Source organism: Leucopleurus acutus, assembly GCF_964270905.1.
Source record: "Leucopleurus acutus genome assembly, chromosome: 3".
Lineage (NCBI taxonomy): Eukaryota > Metazoa > Chordata > Mammalia > Artiodactyla > Delphinidae > Leucopleurus > Leucopleurus acutus.
Genome location: NC_139145.1, coordinates 11427467 through 11452511, shown reverse-complemented (window position 1 = coordinate 11452511; position 25045 = coordinate 11427467). Strand labels below are relative to the sequence as shown.

The following is a 25045-nucleotide window of genomic DNA, read 5'->3' as shown; positions in this document are numbered from 1 at the left end:
GGAATCCCACCCCCACCACCGACTTGGCTGCCCCTTGGTACTTAACCAGCCAGGCTCCCCCGCCACTGCGTTCTGAGTGGCTGCTCCTGGGAACCCCGGCTCTCTAGAACAGAGAAGCCTGTTCTTTCCTGGTTCTCGTTTCCACGGGCTGGGGGAGCCTGAGCAACTGGGCACCAGACCAAGCCCTCGGGCCCTGGGAGTCACCCCGTCAGCCCAAAGTTAAGAGTCAAGACCGGGGTCAGCTGAACTAGACTCCCTGCAGCCCCCCCTACGGGCCCCCGTTTCATGGCTGAGGCCCCTCTTGGAAGGGGTGCAGCCTGCACGTGCGCTTGCAGGGGGTGAGTGCTGAGTGCTAGGTGGATGGGGCTGCACCCTGGGGGCTGCTCGCAGCCAGGCAGGAAAGGCCCCCGCCCCGAGGCCCCAGCTGTTTGCCGGCTCCCAGCAGCCTGGCTACTCGGGCTGGCCAGCGCAGGGTTCTCGAGGCTCAGGGCAGGGCCTCAGCTGACAGCACCATCCCCTTAACTTATACTCACGCGGACAGCTGCCCATATGGCACCGTGTACCTCTCGCCACCTGCGGACACCAGCTGGAGAAGGTCAGTGACCCAGAACCAACCCCCAGCCCTCTCATTGGAAACAAAACTATACTTTCATCGTGGCCGTGCTTGGAAAACCAATATGCAGTCACTTAAAAATGACAAAACTTAGAAGCATCCAGAAGTTTCTAGAAATCAGCTCTATCCCTGTAAACAATGAGGTCACAGTTTTGGGGTCTTTCAGGGATTTTTTTTTTCCCTCTCTATTTATGACTTTTTTTTCCCCCTCTATTTATGACCTTTTTTTTTCCCTTTTCTTTTTTAAACAAAGTTGGGATTGTAGTGACTATTCAGTGTTGTCATTTGCTTTATTTAATGCTCTATTATGATTGTTTCCCACATTCCTGAAAAGCCATAGAAAATTTGATTGGAAAAGTATGATATATTTATTACTAGAAGATTAGGAAAATACATAAATGCATCTAGAAGATGAAAAAAAAGTCCATAATGCCATCATCTAGGAAGATCTAAGATAACAACAATAATATAGTTAATATAAATACCTACAATAACACAGATGATAGTTGCACACCAGTGTGAATGTACTTAATGACATAGAAGTGTATACTTAAGAATGGTTAAAAAGGCAAGTTTTATATTTATTTTAGCACACATACGCAAAGAAACATATGTAGGTGACTTCAGTAAACAAAGACCCAAAGTAAACAAGCTATTAAAAAAAAAAACACAGCACAAAATATATCATTCAATTAGGGACTTCCGTGGTGGCACAGTGGTTGAGAATCCGCCTGCCAATGCAGGGGACACGGGTTTGATCCCTGGTCCGGGAAGATCCCACATGCCACGGAGCATCTAAGCCCGTGAGCCACAACTATTGAGCCTGCGCTCTAGAGCCCGTCAGCCACAGCTACCGAGGCCGCGTGCCACAACTACTGAAGCCCGCGCGCCTAGAGCCCAAGCTCTGCAACAAGAGAAGCCACCGCAGTGAGAAGCCCACGCACCGCAACGAAGAGTAGCCCCCGCTCGCCACAACTAGGGAAAGCCCGCGCGCAGCAACTAAGACCCAACAATGAAGACCCAATGCAGCCAAAAATAAATAAATAAATTTTAAAAATAACATAATTAAATGCCCACCAAGCACGTGTTCATATACCAGGTCCTATTTCAACCATCACATACATTAACTGATGTAAGACGCACAGAGCTCTGTGGAGTTGGTGCTGTTATCCTCCCCATTTTAGGCATAAGAAAGCACGCAGAGAGGTCAGAACACTTGCTCGGGGACAGACAGCTGGTGGGGAGCCAGGATCCCCCTGGCTCCTCACAGCTCAGCTGGCCCCTGGGTCAGAGGCAGCCCGGTCCTCTGTAACCTGCTGTTGTCCTTGAGCCAAGTTTCCTCCACGTCACTCTCAGTGTCTGGGACATCCCCGTTGGGGGTGTGTGGCTGTTTCCCCGAATTGGCTGTGCAGCTGGACCTGCCCTTTGCGTGTCTGCCCAGCTCCCCGTGGCTGCCCCTGGTTTCCTAGGCAGCTGAGGGGTTTTTCTGAGGACCCTCCCTCCAGGCACCTGCAGCTGGGGGCAGATTGTGTTATTGGGGCAGAGAGTGGAGCCTCTCCCAGACTCCTGGGAGCACTGGGCTGGTTGGAGCAAGACCCCTCCTTGGCCATTGGTCACCAGTAGGGGACTCCATGATGGGTTCATACACCCAAGGCTGGGCCACTGTGGGACTGTCAGGCCCTCTCTCTTCAGGGTTTCAACAGGAAAGCACTACCTTTTCCCTAAAGCCGCGAAGGCCATCGAAGGGGCAGGGATGGGCAGGGGCTGGTTAGGAACGAAGGGACAGCTCTGCTGCAGCCTTTGCAGACGAAAACCAAAATCACTGTTGTGGTTCTCCAGGGTTTTTGCTCAGGTATGCAGCTCACAAAAATGACCCACGACTGCCACCCTGTTCCATCGGGTGGGTCCCAGATAGAGTGGAACCAGGACTGTCCCTTCGTCCCCTTTGGGGCCAAGGCTCACTGTCTCTCTCCTCTCCCCAGGACCAATTCTGACTCTGCCCTTCACCAGAGCACAATGACGCCCACCCAGCCAGAGCCTTTTACGGGTGGGTCCCAGGACGTGCACCAGAAAAAAGGTATCAACGGGGCCCATGGGTGTCTTTCCTGGGGTCAGGCAAGTCCAGTGGCTGACCGCTGTGCTCCCAGAGGTCACAAATATGTAGGTGGACAGACCTGAGAAGGAAGACTCAGCAGGTGCTGTGGGACAAGGGGAGGGGTTCAGGGAAACTTGGAGATGGCGCTATTTGAGTTGGATTTTGAGGAGTGCGTAGGAGTTTTCTAGGCAGAGAAAACAGTGCCAGCAAACTCAGATTGGCTTCTGATTATGGATTCAGGGTATGGCCGTGCAGTCTGGGGGCCTTGCAGATTCTTTCAAATGTTGGGAGCAGCAAGCCCGGGGAAAGGGGCATTTATCAGCTCGTGACCAACAGTCGGAGCTAGATGTTCAGCTTCAGGTATCGTTTGATCCAGGGCTTCACACTGGATCATTTCCCGGCTGTGATGCTCAGAACCTCTTGGTCCACAGGGTCTGTCCTGGCAACAGTGTGTGGCAAAGAGGCTAACTGTTCCCTAACTCTTGTCCAGAGCCTCCTTTCCAGCTGGGTCATGCACACACCCCTGCAGCTGGGGCAGATCTGTGCCCAGGCCTCAGTTCCTCCTTGGAGCCAGGTATGGAGGCAGCATCCCTGGGACCTTCCAGGAAGGTACATGGCATCTTAAAAACTGGGGCAGTGTCACCCAGAGAGGGGAGTGTGACGCTATGAGGCCAGCCCTAGAAGCCCATGTGGGCCTGATCTGCTCCAGGACACTGAAACCAGACAGTTAATCATTTACACTGCAGGTCCAAACGTTTACCACTTTTTGGGTAGCATTTCACTGTGTGAGTATGTAAACATACCGGGGAGATTTTGCTGATAGAAGAAGGATGGTCAGCCAGAACTTCACCCCTTGGTGGGCAGGGGCTCTCCTCGTGTGATCTTTCCAGCTCATTGGGCATCAGAGGCCAGACTGCAGAAGGGAATGTCTCCATAATAAAAGCGAGGATTCCAAATGCCTAGGGGTGACGAGAATGGACCTGGTACTTCCCTCCTGTTCCTGATGCTGGGGGCAATTCAGAGGGCGCTGTCTATCCTGAGGGAGGTCCGCCAGGAACTTGGGGCTTTGGGGGTGGGTGAGTGGGCTTCGCCCTCCCCAGGGACTCTTTGTGACCGTGGAAGGACCCCTGGTAGCTCAGAGTCCAGTTGGCCTTGGTGGGGGTGGGGGGGGGTGGGACACATCACCTCTCCCCCAGGCAGTAACGTAGTCTGGTGTTAGCCTGGCTGTCCTCCCATCCCCCAGTCCAGGTTTCTAGAAGGAGGAATTAACCTCCTCCTTCTAATTATGTTCATAGTGGCGCTATTGCAGCACTGAACCTCCAACAGGCATCAGGAAATTGGATCTCATAAAAAAAGTGTTGAAAGTTTTAAGGAAAGGGGCCTTCAGGCACAGCTGGTTCCAGGGCCTCGACCGATGCCCATCCAGTCCCTTAGACCTTCTCTCTCCTCCTTTCCTCCTCTGGGACTGGTTGGCATTGCAGCTAACTCACAGAGCCGTAGCTACCATGGTTGGATCGACCTCAGACTACGTTGAGCTACGTGGCTTGGTGCCAAAAGCCCAAGAAGGGCCCAGCCCCTGGGTGCTGACAGCCCAGAGGGGGAGGCAGGTGTCCACAGGGCTGTAGGTGGGGTGCACGGGGTGAGGCGACCAGTCATGGGAGATGCGGAGAGATTCTTGGCTGTTCTCTGCAGCCCGAGGCCTGAGTGGGTCCTGTGAGAGGCAGAGTTGACACACGTCCTTAGCTCCAGAGCTTTCATTTTCATTTCTTTATGAGTCACAAGTTCTCTGACTTTTTTTTTTTCACTTTTCTTTTTCTTTCTTTCTTTCTTTCTTTTTTTAACGAAACTCCTTTTTGCTTTAGTACAATCCCCAGAAGTCACTGTTGGGGCAGCTTCATTCATATCACGGTCGCGACTCTGTATGTCAGGGAAGTGCCCTCCTGGTGCCACCGCACAGCTGCAAAGATTCCTTTTCTGCTTCTCCTTCTTCTCCAACCCCACCCCACCCCAGTCTTACTATTAACAGTCCCTGGAATGGAGGAGACCACATCAGAGATGGACAAGAACCTTTCCAAGCAGGCATGGGACACCAAGAAGGTAAGAGCCTAAGGGTTTTCGGAAGTGGTTTTCCTTCTTGATCTTTTTTTTTTCTTTTTTAGCACAACCCACGTGAAGATGGTGGAATAGCACCTTGGGGGAGTGTCGCCTTCCCTGAAGTGTGAACCTCATTCCATTGTTTTTTTTGGCTGTGCTGCACAGCATGCGGGATCTTAGTTCCCCAACCAGGGATTGAACCGGGGCCCTTGGCAGTGAGTACTCAGAGTCCTAACCACTGGACCACCAGGGAATTGCCTAAACCTCATTCAGTTTTGACCAGTTGCATAAGCCTTGAATACTAATGGCAGGCCTGTTACACTGGTGAAAACCATGTAAAGAATGAAAATCTATGTTCACTTTGGCAGCATGTATACTAAAATTGGAACAGTGCAGGGAAGATTAACATGGCCCCTGTACAAGGATGATGTGCAGATTCACACAGCGTTCCATATTTTTATGTGTAGTGATAGATGTTAACTATTAACTAGACTTATTGTGATCACTGCACTATATACAAATATCGGATTATTATGTTGTACACCTGAAACGAATATAATATTATATGCGAATTATACCTCAATGAAAAAAGAAAAAAAGAAATTGAAGCCAGGGAAGTTAAGTGATTTGCCCAAGGCTGTGAAGACACTTAGGGTTTAGAACGTATACCTCCTAATTTTTAGCCTGTGATCGTTCTACTAACCCACAGTATTGGGTAATTATCATCGTTTATCGTCATTCTTTTTTTTTTTTTTTCTGTTGCACCGTACAGCACGCGGGATCTTAGTTCCCCAACCAGGGATTGAAATTGTGCCCCCTGCAGTAGAAGCACGGAGTCCTAACCACTGGACCTCCAGGGAATTCCCTGTCCTCATTCTTAAACGTAAACTTCCATTCACTTGCACAATAATTGCAGCTTTTATTAGAGTACAGAGTCTGCTTGGAATTCCCAATTGGATTGGGATTTCTGTGTTATTTCAAGGTCCAGAAACAAATTTCTCAAGTTCAGCCTACAAAAATGGCTAGTGATAAGATAGAATTTGTGCCATGAATACAGATTTCAACGAATTTTTTTTTAAATTAATTAATTTATTTATTTATTTTTGCTGTGTTGGGTCTTCGTTTCTGTGGGAGGGCTTTCTCTAGTTGTGGCAAGCGGGGGCCACTCTTCATCGCGGTGCGCGGGCCTCTCACTATCGCGGCCTCTCTTGTTGCGGAGCACAGGCTCCAGACGTGCAGGCTTAGTAGTTGTGGCTCACGGGCCCAGTTGCTCCGTGGCATGTGGGATCTTCCCAGACCAGGGCTCGAATCCGTGTCCCCTGCATTAGCAGGTAGATTCTCAACCACTGCGCCACCAGGGAAGCCCCCAACGAATTTGAATAGAACAAAAATGCACTAACACTAAAGCCATTTTGAATGTTTTTTTTTTAAATTGAAACCCTGTCAGGAACTTGGAGGGAGATGATGAACGAGCAGACAGCACTATGTTCCTCAAAGGCATGTGTTCAGAACGTTTGAAATCAAAGGAAACAACCTGAATGTTCGACAGTAGGGGATTTATAAGGAAACTGTCCTCAGTCCCTCGTGTGGAAAGCTCTGTGTGTGTGAATTGGGATCTTTGAAGGAATTTTAAAGGCATGAGAGACTTGTGATAAAACTGGTATGTGGAAAGAGCAGGATAAAGCTGTTTAGAAAGGCACAAGACACGTAAAGATGCCAACAGATCCCTGGGCGTGCAGGACCAGGCCCTGGGGGAGACCCGAGTGCAGGTGTGAGCAGCACTGTTGGCCTTTTTTTTAATTATTATTATTTTTGCCGTACGCGGGCCTCTCACTGTTGCGGCCTCTCCCGTTGCGGAGCAAGGGCTCCAGACGCGCAGGCTCAGCGGTCATGGCTCACGGGCCCAGCCGCTCCGCGGCATGTGGGATCCTCCCGGACCGGGGCACGAACCCGTGTCCCCTGCATCGGCAGGCGGACTCTCAACTGCTGAGCCACCAGGGAAGCCCTGGCCTTTTTTTTTTTTTTTTTAATTATAAATTTATTTATTTATTTATTTTTGGCTGCGTTGGGTCTTCGTTTCTGTCCGAGGGCTTTCTCTAGTTGTGGTGAGCGGGGGGCCACTCCTCATCGCGGTGCGCGGGCCTCTCACTGTCGCGGCCTCTCTTGTTGCGGAGCACGGGCTCCAGACGCGCAGGCTCAGTAGCTGTGGCTCACGGGCCCAGTTGCTCCGCGGCATGTGGGATCTTCCCAGACCAGGGCTCGAACCCGCGTCCCCTGCATTGGCAGGCAGGTTCTCAACCACTGCGCCACCAGGGAAGCCCAGCCCTGGCCTTTTAATCCCCGTCTGCAGGTTCCAGTTTTGCACAAGGAACGCATATGATTTTCAAACTTGGGGGGAGAAACTTAAAAATTCTAACAACCCAAACAAAGTCAAAAAGTAACTGAAACGTCTAGTTGCAGAGAAGTGCGTCAGTAAGGACAGCAGGGTCCCTACACGTGCCCAAATGTGGTGCTGCCATAAAGAAAGTGAAGATGGCTAGCGTCGTGACTCTGGGGAGGGGGACGGCCCCAGCATCCTGGGAATGAGAAGATGGTGGCAGAGCCCAGCATCTTGGCAAGACTTCCTTTAACTGCCGCTCCAAACGATGCATCTGTGAGGATGTCAGTAAAGGAATTCCTCTGGATTTGTTGGGGGTGGGGTGGGGGGCTATGGGTGAATTTTTAATACTGTTTAGAAATCTCTTAGGATCCCATAACATTCGTGGAATGCTTTTGAAAAGATTCTTTAGAAAAAGTCATTGTCAAAGTGCTTTGTAAAAAAATCTGGTAATGAAGCGAGTGTTTACCCACGGAATTAAGGAGCCTGTGGCCAAGTAGAAACCCGTTCCTCCGGCATTCCCTGCAGGGGCTAAATGCCTGTTGGTCACATGCCAGTCGGGCCTCCCCCACCCCACCGCACTGGGTGTGTGCATGGGAGGCAGGCCTAGCACACTCCCCCCCCCCCCCCCCCCCCCCCCGTGTGTCCATGCTCCTGTAACAGTCAGCCAGGAGTGTCTGCCCCAGGGCCCGAGAGGCAGAGAGGAATAAGGGAACATGACACAGCCGAGCCCGCCACTGGCATGCCAGGTTCTGTCCAGTCATGTCTGCTGCCATCGGAAGAGAGTTTCCTCCTTTGTCCTTGAACAGGTCTGGGGACCCTGCCTGGAGCCTGCAGTTGTTGGATGGTGATAGTGTCCTGGGTTCACAGAAGGGGAAACAGGGTTTCTCTGGGACCCTCTCCCCGGGGCTGGTCTCCAGGGCGGCCACGGTCTCTGTCCTTGGGCCGCGTGGGCCAGGGAGCACGTCAGCAGCAGGGTCGCCTGTGGGAGTCACAGCTCTGGGGCACCGCACCGCTGCAAGGCGGGTCAGCAGGGGGTGTGGGGAGCGCCCTCTGTGTCACTTAGGGCATGCGGTTTGAGCCTCCTCAGGCTTCTCCACGTGGTGTCCTTCCTTGCCATGGACAGAGGCACGCAGAACAGAGGCAGCCCCTGCCACTGGAGCCCTGCCTGCCTCCATTCAGGAGTGACACAGGGTGTTAGCCTGGAGTTTTCAGTAACCCTGCCCCCCGGCTGGCTGCTAACAGCCATGGTACAGCCCTGGGGGGGGTTCAGATGTGAAGAGTGGGCAAGCTTCCTCTTCTTCCCCAATGCCTGCTCTCACAGGGGACCACGCCACCCCTGGGCTGTGCCCACAGGTAGACAGAGTTGAAGCTGGGAGGGGGCTGTAGAAAGACCATCTCCACACAACGCTTGGTTTTGCCCCTGGGTGTGTCTGGGTCAGGCCCCCCCAATGCCATGGGGCCACGAGTTCTTCATCTGCAGATGAACTCCATTCTTGTTGAGCATTTCTTAGCCCTGGTGGGGAGAAGCCATGCTGTGAGGAGGAGCAGTGCACATGAGGAGGCCAGCTCAGCCTCTGCTGTCTTCTCTTTCAGACGGGGTCCAGGCCCAAGTCCTGCGAGGTCCCTGGAATCAAGTAAGTCTCAGCAGGGCCCACCCTGTGTGCCCAAGGCCACCCTGGGCTGCTTGGACGATGCCAGGGCTTCCCCTCCGCTCATGAGGCTACATATCCTGACAAGAGGGACACTGTGCCGCTGGCAGCCACCCAGCAAGCCCCACTGCAGGGGGACACGGCTACCCCTCCTTCCCTGAGATGACAGAGCCCCTGTCCTAGCCCCTGCACACTCACCCCTCAGACACACCCTTTTCCTGGGCAGTGGGAGGACCCTCACCCCGGCCCCCATCCCGCAGGGATAGGCAGCTTCCTGAGGTTCCCCTGGAGGTGCTGACAGTCGTTTCTCCAGCAGGGCAGTGCCTAATTATGGGGTGTCATTTTGCGCCTACAAATTTTTTTGCACCAGCCTTCTTCTGCCCCTGCCACAGCTTTCGTGGGAGAACAGGCCAGCCGCCACCCCGAGAGCTCACCGCCCCCTCTGTCTGGCCTTTCCCCCCAGCATCTTTCCATCCGCCGACCAGGAAAACACTACAGCCCTGATCCCTGCCACCCACAACACGGGGGGCTCCCTGCCTGACCTGACCAACATCCACTTCCCCTCCCCCCTCCCGACCCCGCTGGACCCCGAGGAGCCCACCTTCCCCGCGCTGAGCAGCTCCAGCAGCACCGGCAACCTCGCAGCCAACCTGACACACCTGGGCATCGGCGGTGCCGGCCAGGGTAAGGCTGGGCTGGGTGGCGGGGACACTCCCTTCCCTGACAGAGGTCACCGTCTAGTGAGAATGACAAGTGTGTTTGAATGATGACTTAGCAGGGTCACGTCCAAAATGCCAGGCATGGGGGTGGAGCAGAGTCCACCACTGGGGTTCAGGGTTGCCAGGCTGACCCAAGGGGAAAGGCATCTGGGCAGAGGGCACAGCCTGGGCAGAGGACCAGGGCTGGGAAAGCTCATGCCCTCAGGGATGGGACCGTGGTTCTTAGGGGGAGCTGGGGGCTTCAGAGAGTTGGGGTGTGCCAGGCTTTCCTCATGCCCTTCATCAAGGGACAGGCCTGATCTGTTCCTCTCCCCCACCTCTCTCACTCCCCCCACCCTGACCCCCCAATCCCCCAACCGTGGCTGCCTGCTTAGGATGCTCCAGCCCGGCCCCCTCCCCTGAGGACGTTTCATGGGCCCCTGGCCTGTCCCAGTATCCCCCGGTGCTGCCCCAACCCTGTTCCTCCTTGGGACTTCCGGCAGCACCGTCCTTCTATGACTCAGGCGGGGACCCTGGAGGTGTCCTCCTCCACTCAGACCCTCTCCCCTGCGTGGCCTCCATCTGCCTGCTCCCTGCCCGGCCCCTGCCTCTTCTCCACCCAGAAGGGCCATCAGCTCATGGCCCTCCTCTGGTCAGGACCTTGCACAGCACCTCAGTTTCCTCCCTAGTGAAAGCTTGAGACCCGCAGGACCCCCTAATTCCTGCTGCCCATGCCGACTCCTCTCCAGCCAACAGGCTTACCGCCGACCACCGTAGGGCCTTTGCACGTGCCACCCCACCCACACAGCGCTCCTCCAGGCTCCTCACCCTGTTCCCTACGCAGACCGCCTCCCCTCCCCTCTGCAGGCCTTCCTGACTCCCTGCCCATGCCCCCGCCCCTGCCCCCTCTCACACTGGGTTGCTTTTCTGCACTCACCGTGCTGCTGTTGAGTCACTATTTTGCTCTTTCGTCTGTCCCCTGGGCTGGGCCTTGATCTCCCACGCCCTTGCTCTGACCCCTCTACCCACGTTGACTGTGGGAGGCGTGGGTTTGCGCCCAGGGAGGAGACAGGACGGGCCCCCAACAGCCTGGCGGTGGGACGGGCAGGAGGGGCCATGGGGACTCACATGTGTCCCCACATGTGTCCAGACTCGGCGGTCGGTGAGAGCACTGCCTCGCTGTGCCCTCCCTATGTCCTGGAGCCACAGCACAGGTCAGCGCTCAGCGCCCATGGCACCTCCGCCCCGACCGTGGTGGGCAGCGCCGCGCAGGGTTTTCTGAGAGAATCACACACTCACATTCGTGTTTGCCACACTTCCTCTGACTGCCCCGGGGAGAAGCTGACTGTGAGGAATGGGCGGCAGCCCCTGGGCCAGGGCAGAGCCCCATTGGGAGCTTTGCAGGGAGATTTCAGGGGGAAATTGGCCAGCCTTGGAGCCAGGTTGATTCAGGGAGTGAAGGAGAGCAAGGAGCCCGGAGTCATTCCCGGCTCTGGTGCCGACCGGGCCAGGGCCAGGTGAGGGTTGTTGAGGGCGGTGCAGACGTTCCCTAGGTATTTAGGCGAGGAGATAGAGGCCAGAGTGGTGAAGAGGAGAGAGACACTCTGCCTCATGCCATTTAGGCTGTGTTCTTTTTCCCATGCCCCTGGCCCCGTGCCCGCTGAGGCTCAGTCATCGGGCAGAGGATACTGGCCCTGGCCGTGTGCACCCCACTCACCCACCCACCCCTCCAGGGAAGGCCCAGAAGGCAAAACAAGCAGATCCAGGGGAGCCCCAGATCTGTGGCCCTCCCACCAGTGGGTGGGCAGCGTCCACAGATGCCTGTGCAAGGAAAGAAATCAGAAGGTTGGCCCTGGGGCTGCTGGCCCTCCGGCAGAGAGTCGCTGTTTCCCGGCCCCCGTTTTTCTCCTCATGCCTTGGCAGCAGCCTCCAGGGCACCACCCCCTCTGCAGCCCCCCGGCGCCCGCCCGGGAGCCTCGCACCTCCAGCCCGCGCCGAGTCTAAACAAGTACAGGAAAACACAACACATGTGAAAACCATAGATGCGGGAACGAGTGCAGACCCCGAGCGTGGGGCCCAGACCCCAGCCTGCCTGGCTCAGAGCTTCGGCCCGGTAATGTCTGACATGTGTTCGGTTGTTTGCGAACCTGCCGCGCTCCAGCAGCTCGCCTGGCGGGGGCCTCACTCTCCGGGTGTGTTTTAAATCAAGCAGAGCCACCGGCCCCTGGCACACATGGAGACCGCCTCCCACACCACCTGGCCCACCCTGCAGTCAGGACGGGAGCCGGTGGAGGAGGAGGACGGAGGCCTCCGCCGCCAGGAAGACAGTGGCCCCTCTCATCTCCTTCCAAGTTTGCCAAAGTCGTTTCCCTGGCTGCACGCCGGAAGCGGGAAGTGGGCAGGCTGAGGTCCTCCTTCCCTGCACAGCTCCGTGGCCAGTTAGCCACGTGCACAGGACTTCCATGCCACTGGGGCGGGCTCCTGCCACCTGGGCTGCCCTCCCCTGGCAGCTGTCCCTGCCCACGCTAGGCTTCCCTTCCAGCTGGCCCCACTTCTTTTCCTAAAGTTGATCCAGGTTGTCAAAAGGAACTGAACAGCAAGGCATCCCTCAGCCCTCCCGGCCCAACTGGTGTCTCAGGGGGTGGTGGCCGCCCCATGTGAGGCCAGGAGCTCACGTTACAGCCTAGCAGAGGATTAAAAACTCCCTTGTCTTCAGGACAGACGTCAGAGGCGGCAGCCGAAGGGCCAAATCCAGCCCCCCAGTGTATTTTGGCTTTCTTACACGATTGTGTGTGTGATGCTTTGAATTGACATTCAAATATGCACGTAAAAACCTGGACTTCCAGCTTCTCTTGAAGAGTCAGGCCCAGCAATGGTGGGTCGAGGTCGTGTGCCTCAAGCTGGGCTAGAGCACTCCAGTTTGCTGCGGGCCCCTCCCGTCCCCGTCGTCCCTCTGTCCCCGCCACTCTTGGCATCTGCCCCTGCTGCTTACCGAGCCCCGACATCTGCTCCCGACGTGCATGTGGAGCGTTCCTCGGCCCGCCGGACACACGAAGCGTCAGATGCTCAGAGAAGACGAGGGAGCAGTGCAGGGTCCCGACTCCCAGTGTGCTCTCAGCAGGCGTCTTCCGGACTCCTCCTGACTAGGCCTCTGTCGATGGCTCCCTTGACGTCGCTGTGTTTGCAGCAGCCTGATTCTGGGCCCAAGGTCTGTGCAGAAACTGGCCCCCGGGGGCTCCGCTACAGGAGCCGTCGACGGTGCCAGGCCCCCCCCAGCAGTGCTCGGCCGAGTGGAGCTGCCAGGGCATCCGAGGGGAAGTGCAGGCGTGACCGGGCTCGCCTTGCACAGATGACACAGCCCCAGCGAACAGCTGCCTGGGGTAGAGGGAAGGCTGCCCGTCATCTCCCCTCAGTGTATGCTGGGTGCGTTCTTGCCAGCCCTGGAACCTGCCGCCTCACCCGCTGGAACCGGGTTGATCCGGTGCCCTCCGCGGGGTGGGCCCAGCTCCCCCAGTGAGTCAGGCACCTTCACCTGGCCTTGACTGCGGGCCAGATTCTCTCGGAGCCTGCTCACGACCTCCTGAGGGCCTCGCGGGGAACTGGAGAGGACAAAGAAACTGAGTCTGGGGTGATCAGGCCAGGCCCCCAGGGCTCCCCTCCTGCCCCCAGCATCAGGGGGCCCATTGCTTCCCTGGCACAGTGCCCCAGGATCATCTGGCAGGCCCCAACACACTGAACTTGACCTCACTTAGCTCCTTCACAGCAGACACCTCCAGGGATCAGATTGCTGGGGGAGGGGGCCAGGGTGAGGGAAGGAGTGACTTGGAGGCCCCCCCCCCCCGCCAGCAAAAGCTCCATCAGGAAGAAGATAAAATAACTGAGTTTCTTGCTCAGGTATCCTGATGGGGTTGGTGCTGCAGCATGGCGAGTGCATGAGGTGGGAGGAGAAGGTTGTGGGTGCGTGTTGTGGGGGGAAGGGCTGCCAGATACAGAGGTCAGGGGCCAAGAGGAGATCTGGCCAAAGGAGCAGTTATGGGAAGGGGCACGTTCACGGAATGGGGGTGAGGAGAACGATGAGGCTCAAGAAGAAACTGCAGCGTCAGGCAGCACCGATTTGGTTGGAGCTAACCAAAACCCAAGCCATTTTAGGAAAAAAAAAAAAAAAAAAAAGGAGGGGGACTGTCTCTGAAACCAGGGAAATGCCAGCGTGGCTGGATCTGGGGCTCAGGTGCTATCTCTGCCCCTCATTGCCCTTGTGGTTACCAGGATGCCTCCTCACACAATTCTGGACCTCCCTTCCTGGAGTTCCATCAAAAGCCCCTGGGCAGGGTCTCATTTGGCCAGCCTAGTCACATGTCCATCTGGGGGCCAATCACGCGGTAGCCCGGAGGTGGGGAGGCGCTGATTGGCAGGGCCTGCGGGACACGCCCCTCCTGGAGGGATGGCAGGATCTGTGGGGAGAGTGTTGGTCAGCACTGGAGGTGGGAGCCCATGCAGAGCTGGGGGACCCTGAGGTCAGGGTATCGGGACCTCAGAGGGGGCATCCCGGGTTTGGTGATCAGAATGTGCCCACTGGCGTCTGTGTGAGCGATTGGACTGTCCTCAGCAATGACCCTGGGTGTGTGAGTGCCCCCTGCCATGATCCCAGTGGCTGGCGTCATGCCCACCCTCCCTTCTTTTCAGGGATGAGCACACCTGGCTCCTCGCCGCAGCACCGCCCGGCCGGCGTCAGCCCGCTGTCCCTGAGCACGGAGGCAAGGCGGCAGCAGGCCCAGCAGGTGTCGCCCACTCTCTCCCCACTGTCACCCATCACTCAGGTGCGAGGGCTCAGTGGGGCGGGGGAGGTGGGGCCCGGCTCTGCCTCTTTGGGAGGCCTCACGCTCCTTCCAGGGAGCAGAATCCTGAAAATCTTGCCAACACTTTTTTTGCTTTTTGTTGTCAAATTTTCAAACACACGGGGAATGCAGAAATCAGTGGCCTGGATTCCCCTGTGTCCATCATGGCTGTTAGCTTGTGCCCGTGTGACTGGGCATTCTTTATTATGCCGTTCTCTTCTTTAAGATCTAGTTGCAATTTCCCAAAACAAAATGTTTAGAGAAGGTTCCCCCCCCCCCCGCCACCACCACCAATTTACCATGTTTGCTTTGTCTGCTTCTTTGGTAGTTTTGTGTGTGTCTAGGAATTGGTCCGTTTCATCAGTTATCCCACGTGCCAGCATACAGTGGTTCGTAGTACTCTCATAATCCTTTTTCTTTCTGTGAAGTGGTTAGTAATGTTGCCCCTTTCGTTTCCAATTTCCATAATTGGAATCTTCTCTTTTTTAGTCAATCCAGGCTCGTAGAACGAGTTAGGAAGTGTTCCCTCCTCTTCTATTTTGTTGAAAAGTTTGAGAAGCATTGGTATTAGTTCTTCTTTGAACATCTGGTAGAATCCAGTGAAGGTGCTGCGGTCTTGTTGGACCTTCACTGGAAAGTTTTTGGTGTCTGATCCCACCTCCTTACTCCATATCGTCCTTTTCCTTCTTGGGTCCGTTTCGGTAGTTTGTGTGTTCTGAGGAATTTGTCCACTTTGTCTGCTTTTCAGTCCCTAATATATAATATTGTTTCTTCGGTTTTTAACATGACCTCGACGGTCTTATCCACCCACAACGAAATTAACAGTAGTTCTTCTATACCTTTCGATGCCCGGCCTGGTCTCGGCTCTCCACGGTGTCTCTGTCTCTTGTACGGTTCTTGTTCAGCTCAGGATCCAAACAGAGCCAACAGAGCCATGCGTGGCTCCTAGCGGCTGTGTCTTCAGTCTCTTCATCCGTGGCCCCAGCCTCTTCTCCCCTCCCCGCCACGCCCCACCCCTGAGGCCTGCCTTCCCTTTCCGGAAACTCCCTTCCGGCCACTCCTTTCCTGCCTTCTGCTAAGTGTTTACATCCTGTAGCTCCTGGGCATATCCAGCCTCCCTCAGAGGGCAGGAGCCCATGCCTGCCTGCCTGCCTGAGGAACTGTCCGCGCAGACTCGTGAGCCTGGAAAACTTGCCTCTGGTTATTTGCCTCTTTCCCACTCCAAGAGGGGCCTGTGTGCCGAGTGACCACACAGGAGCCTCCGCCAGCCCCACCGTCTCCAGCCTCCCGTTGGTGCCCAGGCTGCAGGGTGGCGGGAGGGGGTTCCTTCTCCCCGGCAGGACCCCACAGGGGCTAGGCGCTGGCTCCCCACTGGGCTACCAGAGTGTGGTGCCCTGTGCCTGCCCACAGTGGGGAAACTCCAGCTCAGAGAGGCGGGGGATGGGGGCGGAGCATCCTGAGTCTCTGCAAGTGTGGAAGGGTGTGCAGCGAGAAAGGCTCACTGGGGGCAGGCCTACCGAGCTGCAGCCCAGTCCTCCGTGGGCCCTGGGGGAAGCCCGCTTCGCTTCCCTGGTCCAGGGTCTGGACATCCCTCTGTTCATCTCTCACTTCAGTGTCAATCACGCCAGGCCATGGGGGTCCCCTGGGGGCCAGGTGCTCACAGCCCGCTCGGCCCACTCCTTTGAGCATGTGTCCCACCTGACGCCCTCCTCTCCGTTCAGGCCGTGGCCATGGATGCCCTGTCTCTGGAGCAGCAGCTGCCCTACGCCTTCTTCACCCAGGCGGGCTCTCAGCAGCCGCCGCCGCCGCCGCCTCAGCCTCAGCCCCCGCCCCCGCCGCCGCCTGCGTCCCAGCAGCAGCCGCCCCCGCCGCCCCCGCAGGTGCCTGTCGGCCTCCCCCAGGGCGGCTCCCTGATGCCGAGCGCCAGCCTGACTCGGGGGCCCCAACTGCCCCCGCTTGCGGTCACGGTACCATCCTCTCTCCCCCAGTCCCCCCCAGAGAACTCGGGCCAGCCGCCGATGGGGATCGACACTGCTTCGGTAAGCCCAGGGCGGGGCCTGACGGGGGGCGGGGGGCGGGGGGTGGGGCTTGTGCAGGAGGAGCCCAGGGGCTGTGGGAGACCCACATCAGACCTGCAGGAGGAGTGTCAGGGTGCCTGGCTTTATCTGCAGCCACCTTGAGGCTCCGCTTTGAGGCCAACTTGGCCAGGGGTTGGGGCTGAGGCAAACACTGCCTGGGGCTGGGAGCTCAGTGGGGTATTCTCCCTGGAATCCTCAAGCCAAGTTTGTCACCCCGGTATAGATGGGGAAACTGAGGCACAAGCAGGGGTCAGGTGCCCCAGACTTCACCCAGGACGGGCCACCCCACGTCTGGCTGCCAAGCCCTCCCCCATGGCCCTGATTGCCCCCCTCAGCCCTTCCCACCCAAGACAAGGCTTCCTCGGGGGCAGGGAGAACACGGAGCTCTCAGGGCCTCGGGAATGGACTTCTGAGAGCCAGAGGGATGGAGATGAACGTGGAGAAGAAGAAGGGATGAAGCCAGTTCTGTGGTTCATACAGCACAGTGCCCTGGGCCGGGGGCCTGTAGCTCAGACAATGGGACCCCCTTGCCTGGGGCCAGGCTTGGAGTAACAAGTGCTAGGTTTTGACCCCTGCACCCCAAACCTTCCTGCTTGTTCAGACTTTCACCCAGGTTGCCCTGATGGGAAGGGAGTGGTCACAGCTACCTTTGACCACATCCAGAGGAACAGGGACCCACGTTTGGGGCCCAGCCAGCCCTCCCCACTCACTTGGCCCATGGCTGCCAGCCCCAGGATAAATGTCATCAGAACATCATGTGCTCTGTGAAGAACAGGCCCCCCCTGGGTTGGCCAGGGCGGGCAGGTAACCCAACAGGTAGAAACCCACATTTCCAGGCTGCTCTGATCCCTCAGAGGGCAGACCTCAGGGGTCCCCTTGGATGGGACTGCACCCCAGCCTTGCCTTGGGCAGAAACACAGCAGGTATGGAGGTGGCTCTGACAGTGGGGCTGCCTGGGGCACCCAGTTCCATGACACCCTGCCATGGCGGTGCCTCTCTGTAGACCTGGGGGGACATAGGAGACATGGGCTATCCAGGCCAGGCTCTCGGGTCAGGGCGCTGTTGTCGGGCAGCCCCTCGCCTCCCGTGGGAGTGGTGGCTCCCTCAGGGCTCAGGTTCCAGCGCCTCCTCTGTGAGTTTCTGTAGATGCACCCAAGCGAGGAGAACGTCCCTCTGGTCGTTTTCCTCTTTCCAACCCGAAGAAGGCCTGAGCTGGTCATTGCCAAGTGACCACGCTGATGTCTCTGACACCCCCACCCTCCTGCACGAGCCCCCTGCCCCATCTGGGCTCAACCGCCATCCCAAACTGCTCAGAACAGGCCGCTGAGGAAATGAAGGAGACATAGCGCTTAAGGAGCCCTGGGCCGGCCGGCTGGATCTCACTGAACAAGCTCAGAGAGGTCAGGCAGCTTGCCCAGAGGCACACAGCAGGGCCTCACTGGTTAGGACCAGAGCAGGGTCTAAATCCAGGTCCTGGCCGAGCTCCTCCTGCCCCCCAGGAGTCTGACAAGAAGCCAAAACCCTTTGTCATTCGAGTGAGGAGGTGGCCGTCCTTTGGAAGTCTGTGGACAGCGTAACCCGGCGGACTTGTCCCAAGCAATACCAGTGGTAGTGACTACCGGGCGCCAGGAGCCCTGCAGTGTGCCCCAGGGGGCCTTGGCTGTCAGCCCGAGGGCATCTGACCGGCCCTGGCCTTCCCTGCCCTTGCGGGTGTGCGTGTTCACACGTGTGCGGCTGTGTGCACACGTACGTGGGTGTGGTGTGCGTTCGTGTGAGTGCTCTAAAACCTGCTGAGTAGAACTGATCCCTCCGCCCCTCCCCAGCCCCCCAGGGCGATTCTGTGAGGCTGGGTTCCATGCTCTCTGACAGAATGCCCCCACCCCTCCCAGAGTTGGGTTTGGAGGTAGGGCCCCTTGAGGCCCTGGGCTTAGGTGCCCTCCTGCAGGTGCCCTGGGTATTCAGCTCACCTGAGGGATGGGGGCCCTGCCGGGGGTGTCAGCAGCGAGCACCCAGTCCCGGGAAGCCAGGCCTGGGGCCCCGCGAGCATCCTGACCTGTCTGTCGTCACAGGCGCCGGCTCTGCAGCAGTACCGTACTAGCGCTGGCTCCCCAGCCAACCAGTCTCCCACCTCACCCGTCTCCAATCAAGGCTTCTCCCCCGGGAGCTCCCCGCAAGTAAGGGACGCCGCCTCCCCTCCCCGGCCTCCCCCACTCCAGCCTAGCTGGCACCCCCCCACGTGTCCCCCATCCACCTGTCTGTCCGCCGTCTGTGCCTCCCGTCTCACTCCACCCCATCTTGTTCACTCCACGCCATCTTGTTCACTCCACCGGGGTGGGGACCGGTGAGGGGTAGCCACCCTGGGCAGTGGCCAAGGAGAAGGCACCCTCTCCCGGAGCTGTCACATTCCCTCGGCGCCTCTGTGGTCCACGCCAAGCCCCAAGTGGGGTTGGCGGGCTCCCCATTCGCATCGGCGACGTTGGTGTCGCCTTCGCCCCAGCTCTTCACCCCGTGGCTGGGATGCCGAGCCCAGTGTGCGGCTCAGAGCAGGCATCGAGCAGCCCGTGCACCCGTCCCCACCCATGTCTGCCCGCCCTGAGGCCTCCTGCTTCCAGGCTTCTGGAGATGGAGGTGTGCTCCCCCGCGTCAGGGTGCAGCTGAGGTGACGGCCAGCCTGTGATGGGGCTCTGACTCTTCAGCCCCCTCCGCCCCTTAGGATGGCGTGTCTCTCGCCTTCAGACTCCCAGCACAGGAAGCAGCCCCTCCAGTGTCTTCGTCCTCTTCCCACAGATGAGACTGAGGCTTGCCCCAGGCAACAGGCAGGGCTAGAGCATGTCTATCAGACTCAGGTTTTCCCTCCATACCAGGCACCACAGGACCCCCGATCTCTGACACAGACACACACACACACCCCTTCCAGGTTCCTCAGAATCCCTCTTGGCTCTGCTCCATCCATGGGTGCATTCTGTCTGGAACCTTCCATCAGGGGAGAAGGGGTTCCTGCAAAACTGACATCCAGGCCCCAGACTTCTTGCTGTAGCAGCAGAGCCTCCCCAGGACCCCACCACCCCATCCCCAGGCTGAGAAACCTCAGGAGCTACTGCAGTGCCCAAGACCCTGAAGTCTCCTTCTCAGCTAGGGGAAGATAGGGCCTTACTTCCCGGGTAGGGCAGGGGGAGGAGCTGTTCCTCCAGGCAGCACGTGGGCTCCCTTGTCCCCGGCGACAGGCCCCGCTGTCCGTCTCCCAGGCTCGCAGCAGCGCACCCCGAGCCAGGCCCTGTGTGTCAGGACAGTAGACCTAGCCCTCAGGGGACCTGAGGCTGTTCTCATGGCTCACTGATACAGGAGGGGCTCTCCCAGGGCGCTCCCTCCACCACCCACGGCAGCCAGGGGTCCCGCTGGGACTGTTGGCGTGCAGCCCCCCACCCCACAGAAGGCAGGGAAGGTGCAGTGAGCTCGGGGCCGGCGGGGGGTCAGCCTGGTGTCTGCATGCTCTCCGTCCATCCCTGTCGGCTCTGAGCTCTCGTGGCTGGTCTCGTCATGTGGTGCCGAGGGGACGCGGGAGTGGGAGAAGTTGGTCCAGGCAGGGAAAGCGATAGGGGGCGCCTGCCCGAGGTGGGCAGCCCTGCCTGGGGCTGGTGTACGTGAGGCAGGACAGGAATTTAAGCGTGGAGCAGATCGCTCTTAGGAGAGGTTCTCCTGCACCAAAGTGGGCCATTCTGAGCGGAAAGCATGTCGCTGTCTCATCAAGCCCGTGTCTCTGTGTTGATTTGTCCGTCCGTCAATTGGGCACTGGCCAGGGAGGCAGGCTGCTCACTCAGATGTGAGGACGGGGCCGGCAGGCTGTCTGGCCCCAACCAGGGGCTTGCTTGGGGGCAAACCATGGTTTCCCACTGCAGCTGGATCTCTGGGGACATATTCATCAGCCCCATGGGCCGGGGTCACCCCACGCCTCTCCGGCCCAGGCAGCATCTCCCCTGGACGCACGAGGCAGCCGCCTTGCCCCACTTGGCCCCAAGCGGATGTTGCTTGTGTCCGGCTGCACCCTGAACCTTAGGCAGCTAGAATTGGCTCCTTTGTGCTGCCCCCTCCAGCCCCAGCCCTTCCATTCTGGGCAGACCTTTCTGGCAAACCCTCATGGTAGCTTCACAAGAGAAACCATATCTGGGGTCTCCTGTGTGTGCCGGGCCTCTCTGGGGTCAAGGCCATGGGGACAGGGTCAGGTGCCCCAGAACAGCCTGCCCCCAGCCTCAGCCACGGCCATCATCTGCCCCCTTCGCAGGTAAACCCAGCAACCTCACAGCCCCCTTCTCCACACCTGAAGCTGGCGATTTTTAGGGCAAATGTGGCCTTTTTGCCACGTTGTCTTTTTGGCTTCTTACTCCTTTCGCATTTTTGACTCTTTCCTGGTGTCTGAATGGAACGTGCATTCCCAGGAGCCACCGCACCAGCCGGAGTGGCTGTCCCTTTCTGCGGTCAGTCCACTGAACACCCGGAGCGGCTGGGGGCTTTGTGGCCAACTCCTCTCTGGGATGGAGGCCTGAGAGTCAAGCTTTGGCAGTTGTCAGAGAACGCGGGGGCCTTTCTAGAATAGAGAGCTCAAAGCGGGGAGGTCCAGGGCCTGTGGTCCGTGAAGACTCTGACCTGGAAACAGCCACAGGGGAGCGACTTCTGCAGGGCCACCCTGTTCTACAGAGGAGGAAACAGGCCACAGCTCCCAGCCTCGGGGACGCCGAGGGCCCTGGGCGGGGCATCTATTTCCCCAGGTCTGTTGCCTCTGGTGTGACTTGGTGACACACACGGCCATCCCTTTCCTCCCTTCCACATCCCGCCAGACTCTGTCCTGCCATCTCCCTGGCAGTATCTCAAGAATGGGCGGGAGCTCCACAGTCCTATTCTTGGCATCTCCACTGCCTCAGAGGATCCCCAGCCCCCTGCTCCTCTCCCAGGGGCAGCCCCCATCCCTCTGCCCCAGCTGGCATTGGGCAAACAGGAGTGGGACTGCCTGCCATCCCCCAGGCCCCAGGGCCTCGCGGGCAGGCAGGCAGCCGCGGCTGGACAGGTGGGCAGGGGCTTTCCGTGTACCTGTCCCGTGCTCACTCTGTGCACCCTTCCTGCCCACGTGTGTGTGGCCTGCTGCCTGTCCCGCGTCTCCCATGTCTGACAAGGTACGCATCCCACCCTGAACACCGAGTATCTCCCGCCTTGCCCCACTCACACACTTTCCTCTGGGGCCTGTCAGGTGGGGTTTCCGGTCCCTGTGGCCCCTCGTCTTCCATCTGACAACAGCGGGTTCACCCACACCTGAGCTTAAGGAGAGGAGATGGGATGGCACTTTGGGAGAAGTTGGGCGGCAGCGGCCCCCTCCCCAGGAGCAGGTGGTGGAAAGGAGCAATCATCCTGAGAGTAGGGGTGCACCCCTCCACCCCAGCGGGTGTGGGCTCTCCCAGGAGCCCTGAGATAGACGTCATCAGCCTCTCACGTCCTGAGCACCTTCCAGGAAGTTCCAGAGGCCTCCCTCCTCTCCCAGCCCAGGCCGGTGGTGAGGTCCTGGGAGAAGGGTATGGGTGCAGCCAGCCCGTGGGAGAACCACCCCCCCCAACCCCATAGCAGCCTCACCCCCTGCCTGGTTTTAGGAACCCTGACGACAGTGGGCCTCTCTTCTGTCTGCAGCACTCTTCCACCCTGGGCGGCGTGTTTGGGGACTCATACTATGAGCAGCAGATGGCGGCCAGGCAGGCCAATGCTCTGTCCCACCAGGTGAGCAGGCGCCCACCGCAGACGCTCGCCAGACCCCGCCCGCTCCTCTGCGTGAGCTTCTCAGCCTCTCCAGTCTCCAGACTGCAGAGGCCCAGGCCCTGGAGGCAGGGGCTTGGCTTGGCCTCTCCTGGCGTTTGCACCCTGCCCGCAGAACGAGGCCGCCAGCGGAGCGGGGAGGAAGGGTGGGCGGTGAACGCCGGTAGGGACGGGCAGTGGCTGTTACAGCGGTGCCTCGGTGTGGGCCGTGCACGTGGGTTTGCCGGGAGGTTGCAGTGGCTTTGCGTGAAGGCCAGGATTGGGGGCGTGTGGGCACGGGAAGGGTTGGCTGCAGCCTGGAGCTGTTCACTCACTCACTTATCCATCCATCCAAACATCCATCCATCCATCCAGCAAGCTCTGAGGGGGCCGTGAGCCGGCAGGCCCAGGCAGGTTCGGAGACGGGGAGACCCCAAGTCAGAGGGGCTCATGCTTGGCAGCCCCAAGTGTACCTTGGCACGGGTGCTGGCCGTCCTGTAGGGGAGGAGGTGCCGGCGGTCGCAGGCAGGCCGGCCAGCCAACCACGGCCGGGGCCCCAGGGTGGCCAGCTCGGGGGGGCTGGCCTCACACCTGTATGCTTCCTGTCCCAGCTGGAGCAGTTCAACATGATAGAGAATGCCATCAGCTCCAGCAGCCTGTACAGCCCGGGCTCGACACTCAACTACTCACAGGCGGCCATGATGGGCCTCACGGGCAGCCACGGGAGCCTGCCGGACACACAGCAGCTCAGCTTCCCCAGCCACGGCAGCATCCCCAATATCATCCTCACAGGTGAGAGGCCGGGGGAGATGGAGTCCCTGCCCTGCGGGGTGAGGAGCGACGGGGCTGAGGTGTCCCTGCCCAAGGAGGCCAGAACCCACCGACCTCGGCTCACTGCTGGGCTTACAGGACACAGGCTGGGGGGACGCACACTGGACCCTGGACCAGGTGTCCGGTGTCCCAGGCTCAAGAGTGAGAACAGGATGAAACCGGCCACTCACCTAGCCCTTCACCTCCTGCCCAGTGCCCTGAACCCCAGTAGCTGAATATGCCGGGGACGCATGTGACTGTGGGGTGGGCCCTGCCTGCTGGGGCTTGTCCCGTGCAGCTGACAGACACGTAAGAGCTCGCGCATGCTGCGTCGGGCCTCCCTGAGCGGCCTGAGCACGGTGCCCAGGCACCCAGGCTTGCGCACGCGCATGTTGAGTGAGTCTTCTCCCAGCAGAGCTCAGACGCTGCAGCCCCCCACCCCCACCCCTCGTCATGCCCCTGAAGGTTCTAGGTTTTATCAAAGACGGAGGTGGTTTCCTCATAAGCCAGGGCTGTCGGGGAATTGAGGGCGAGGCCCTCTCAGCAGTCCCCACTGACATCTCTAGGATGGAAGGGGTTCCTGCCCAGAGCTCCCCACAGCCGGAGTGCAGACCCAGTGCCTCCTCCCCGCCCCAAGGGTCTGCAGGAGATGCTCTGGGTGTAGAAGCCTTGGCCTTGGAGGTTGTGTGAGAAGGATCAGGCCTCTGTGATTGTCCAACAGCCCAGAAGGAACGAAACTTTCATATCTGTTTCCCAGATTGGGAAACTGAGGCCCAGGGTCTCACCACAAGTAGAGGAAGGAGCCCAGGTGTGAACCTGGGTCTATGCAGGGAAACCCGGGCTTCCCTCCAACCCACAGGGAGGCCCCTGATGCACAGGGAGCAGACTGCCTGGCAGAACCTGGCAGAGCCTGAGAGGCCCCTGCTCCCTCCAGGTCACACTGAAGGCTGTGTCGCAGCCCTCATCCCAGGGCTTTCCGGCCCTGGTACCCCGACATCTGGGTTGGGACCGTCCCGTGTGCTGTGGGGTGTTGAGCAACATCCCTGGCCTCCACCCACCTGATACCAGTAGCGTTCCCTCCAGTCGTGACAACTAAAAATGTCCCCAGACATCGCAAATGTCCTTTGGGGAACACACTGCTCAGGTGAGCTCCCTGGTATGGCCTGAGCACTGATGGGAGCCATGGAGGCGCAGAGTCGGGGTGCGGGGAGTCAGGGCCAAGCTGAGCCTTTTGTGTGTACCCCCCACCCCCAGTGACAGGAGAGTCCCCTCCCAGCCTCTCTAAAGAACTGACCAGCACGCTGGCCGGGGTCGGTGACGTCAGCTTCGATTCTGACAACCAGTTCCCCTTGGACGAACTCAAGATTGACCCCCTGACCCTGGACGGACTGCACATGCTCAATGACCCAGACATGGTCCTGGCCGACCCGGCCACCGAGGACACCTTCCGGATGGACCGTCTGTGAGCCGCACGCCCGGCACACGGCCGCCCAGCCCCCGGCTCCGTCACCCCACCGGTCAGTGGTCCCCACGGCGTCTCCCTAAGCCTGGGGACGGTGGCGCTCCGTCCCTCGCAAACGGCCGAGCTTGTGATTCTGAGCTTGCAATGCCGCCAAGCGCCCCAGCCCACCCGCCCGCCCGCCCCGGTTGTCCACCTCCCGCGTGAGGCCGCGTGTCGTCGCCCCCGCGGACCCTCCCTCCCTGCTCTCTCGTCCCCATGTAAGATGCGGAAAGCGTGCTGGGCGGGGCCGCCGGCCTCGGGGGGCGCCGTGCTCTGCGACGGTGGTGGGATGAGGTGCATCTTGCGACTGTTGTCCAGCTCTCACTGCCTTCCTTTGTCCCCGGTCCCCCCACCCGCCCGCGCCCCCAGCCCTTGGTTAGGTAGCGAGCCAGCCCCACCCCGCCAAAAGGAGAAGGCGCCGGGGGCGGGGGGTGGGCGGACATGAAGCGGAAATAAACACTATTTGGACTGCTGTCTTTTATATTTCTGAGCACACGCAGAACACTAGACTCCATCCCAC

General features: G+C 58.9%; 1 protein-coding gene across 7 annotated transcripts in view; it reads left to right on the top strand.

The window, feature by feature from the left end:
- Positions 1-24490, top strand: part of CRTC1 (CREB regulated transcription coactivator 1) — a gene marked incomplete at both ends in the record, with an annotated part of 74010 nt that extends 49520 nt beyond the window's left edge. For 3 of the 7 annotated variants that reach the window (XM_082835701.1, XM_082835698.1, XM_082835697.1), the window contains 11 exons: positions 542-595; positions 2596-2690; positions 4720-4805; positions 8776-8816; positions 9295-9515; positions 14213-14346; positions 16086-16403; positions 18512-18616; positions 22113-22199; positions 22826-23006; positions 24279-24490. In XM_082835701.1, coding sequence (XP_082691827.1) covers positions 542-595; positions 2596-2690; positions 4720-4805; positions 8776-8816; positions 9295-9515; positions 14213-14346; positions 16086-16403; positions 18512-18616; positions 22113-22199; positions 22826-23006; positions 24279-24490 — 1534 coding nt within the window. The remainder of the gene's footprint in view (positions 1-541; positions 596-2595; positions 2691-4719; positions 4806-8775; positions 8817-9294; positions 9516-14212; positions 14347-16085; positions 16404-18511; positions 18617-22112; positions 22200-22825; positions 23007-24278) is intronic. The other 4 variants (XM_082835703.1, XM_082835700.1, XM_082835702.1 and 1 more) reach the window with 2 other exon arrangements.
- Between the last annotated feature and the right edge of the window lie 555 nt (positions 24491-25045).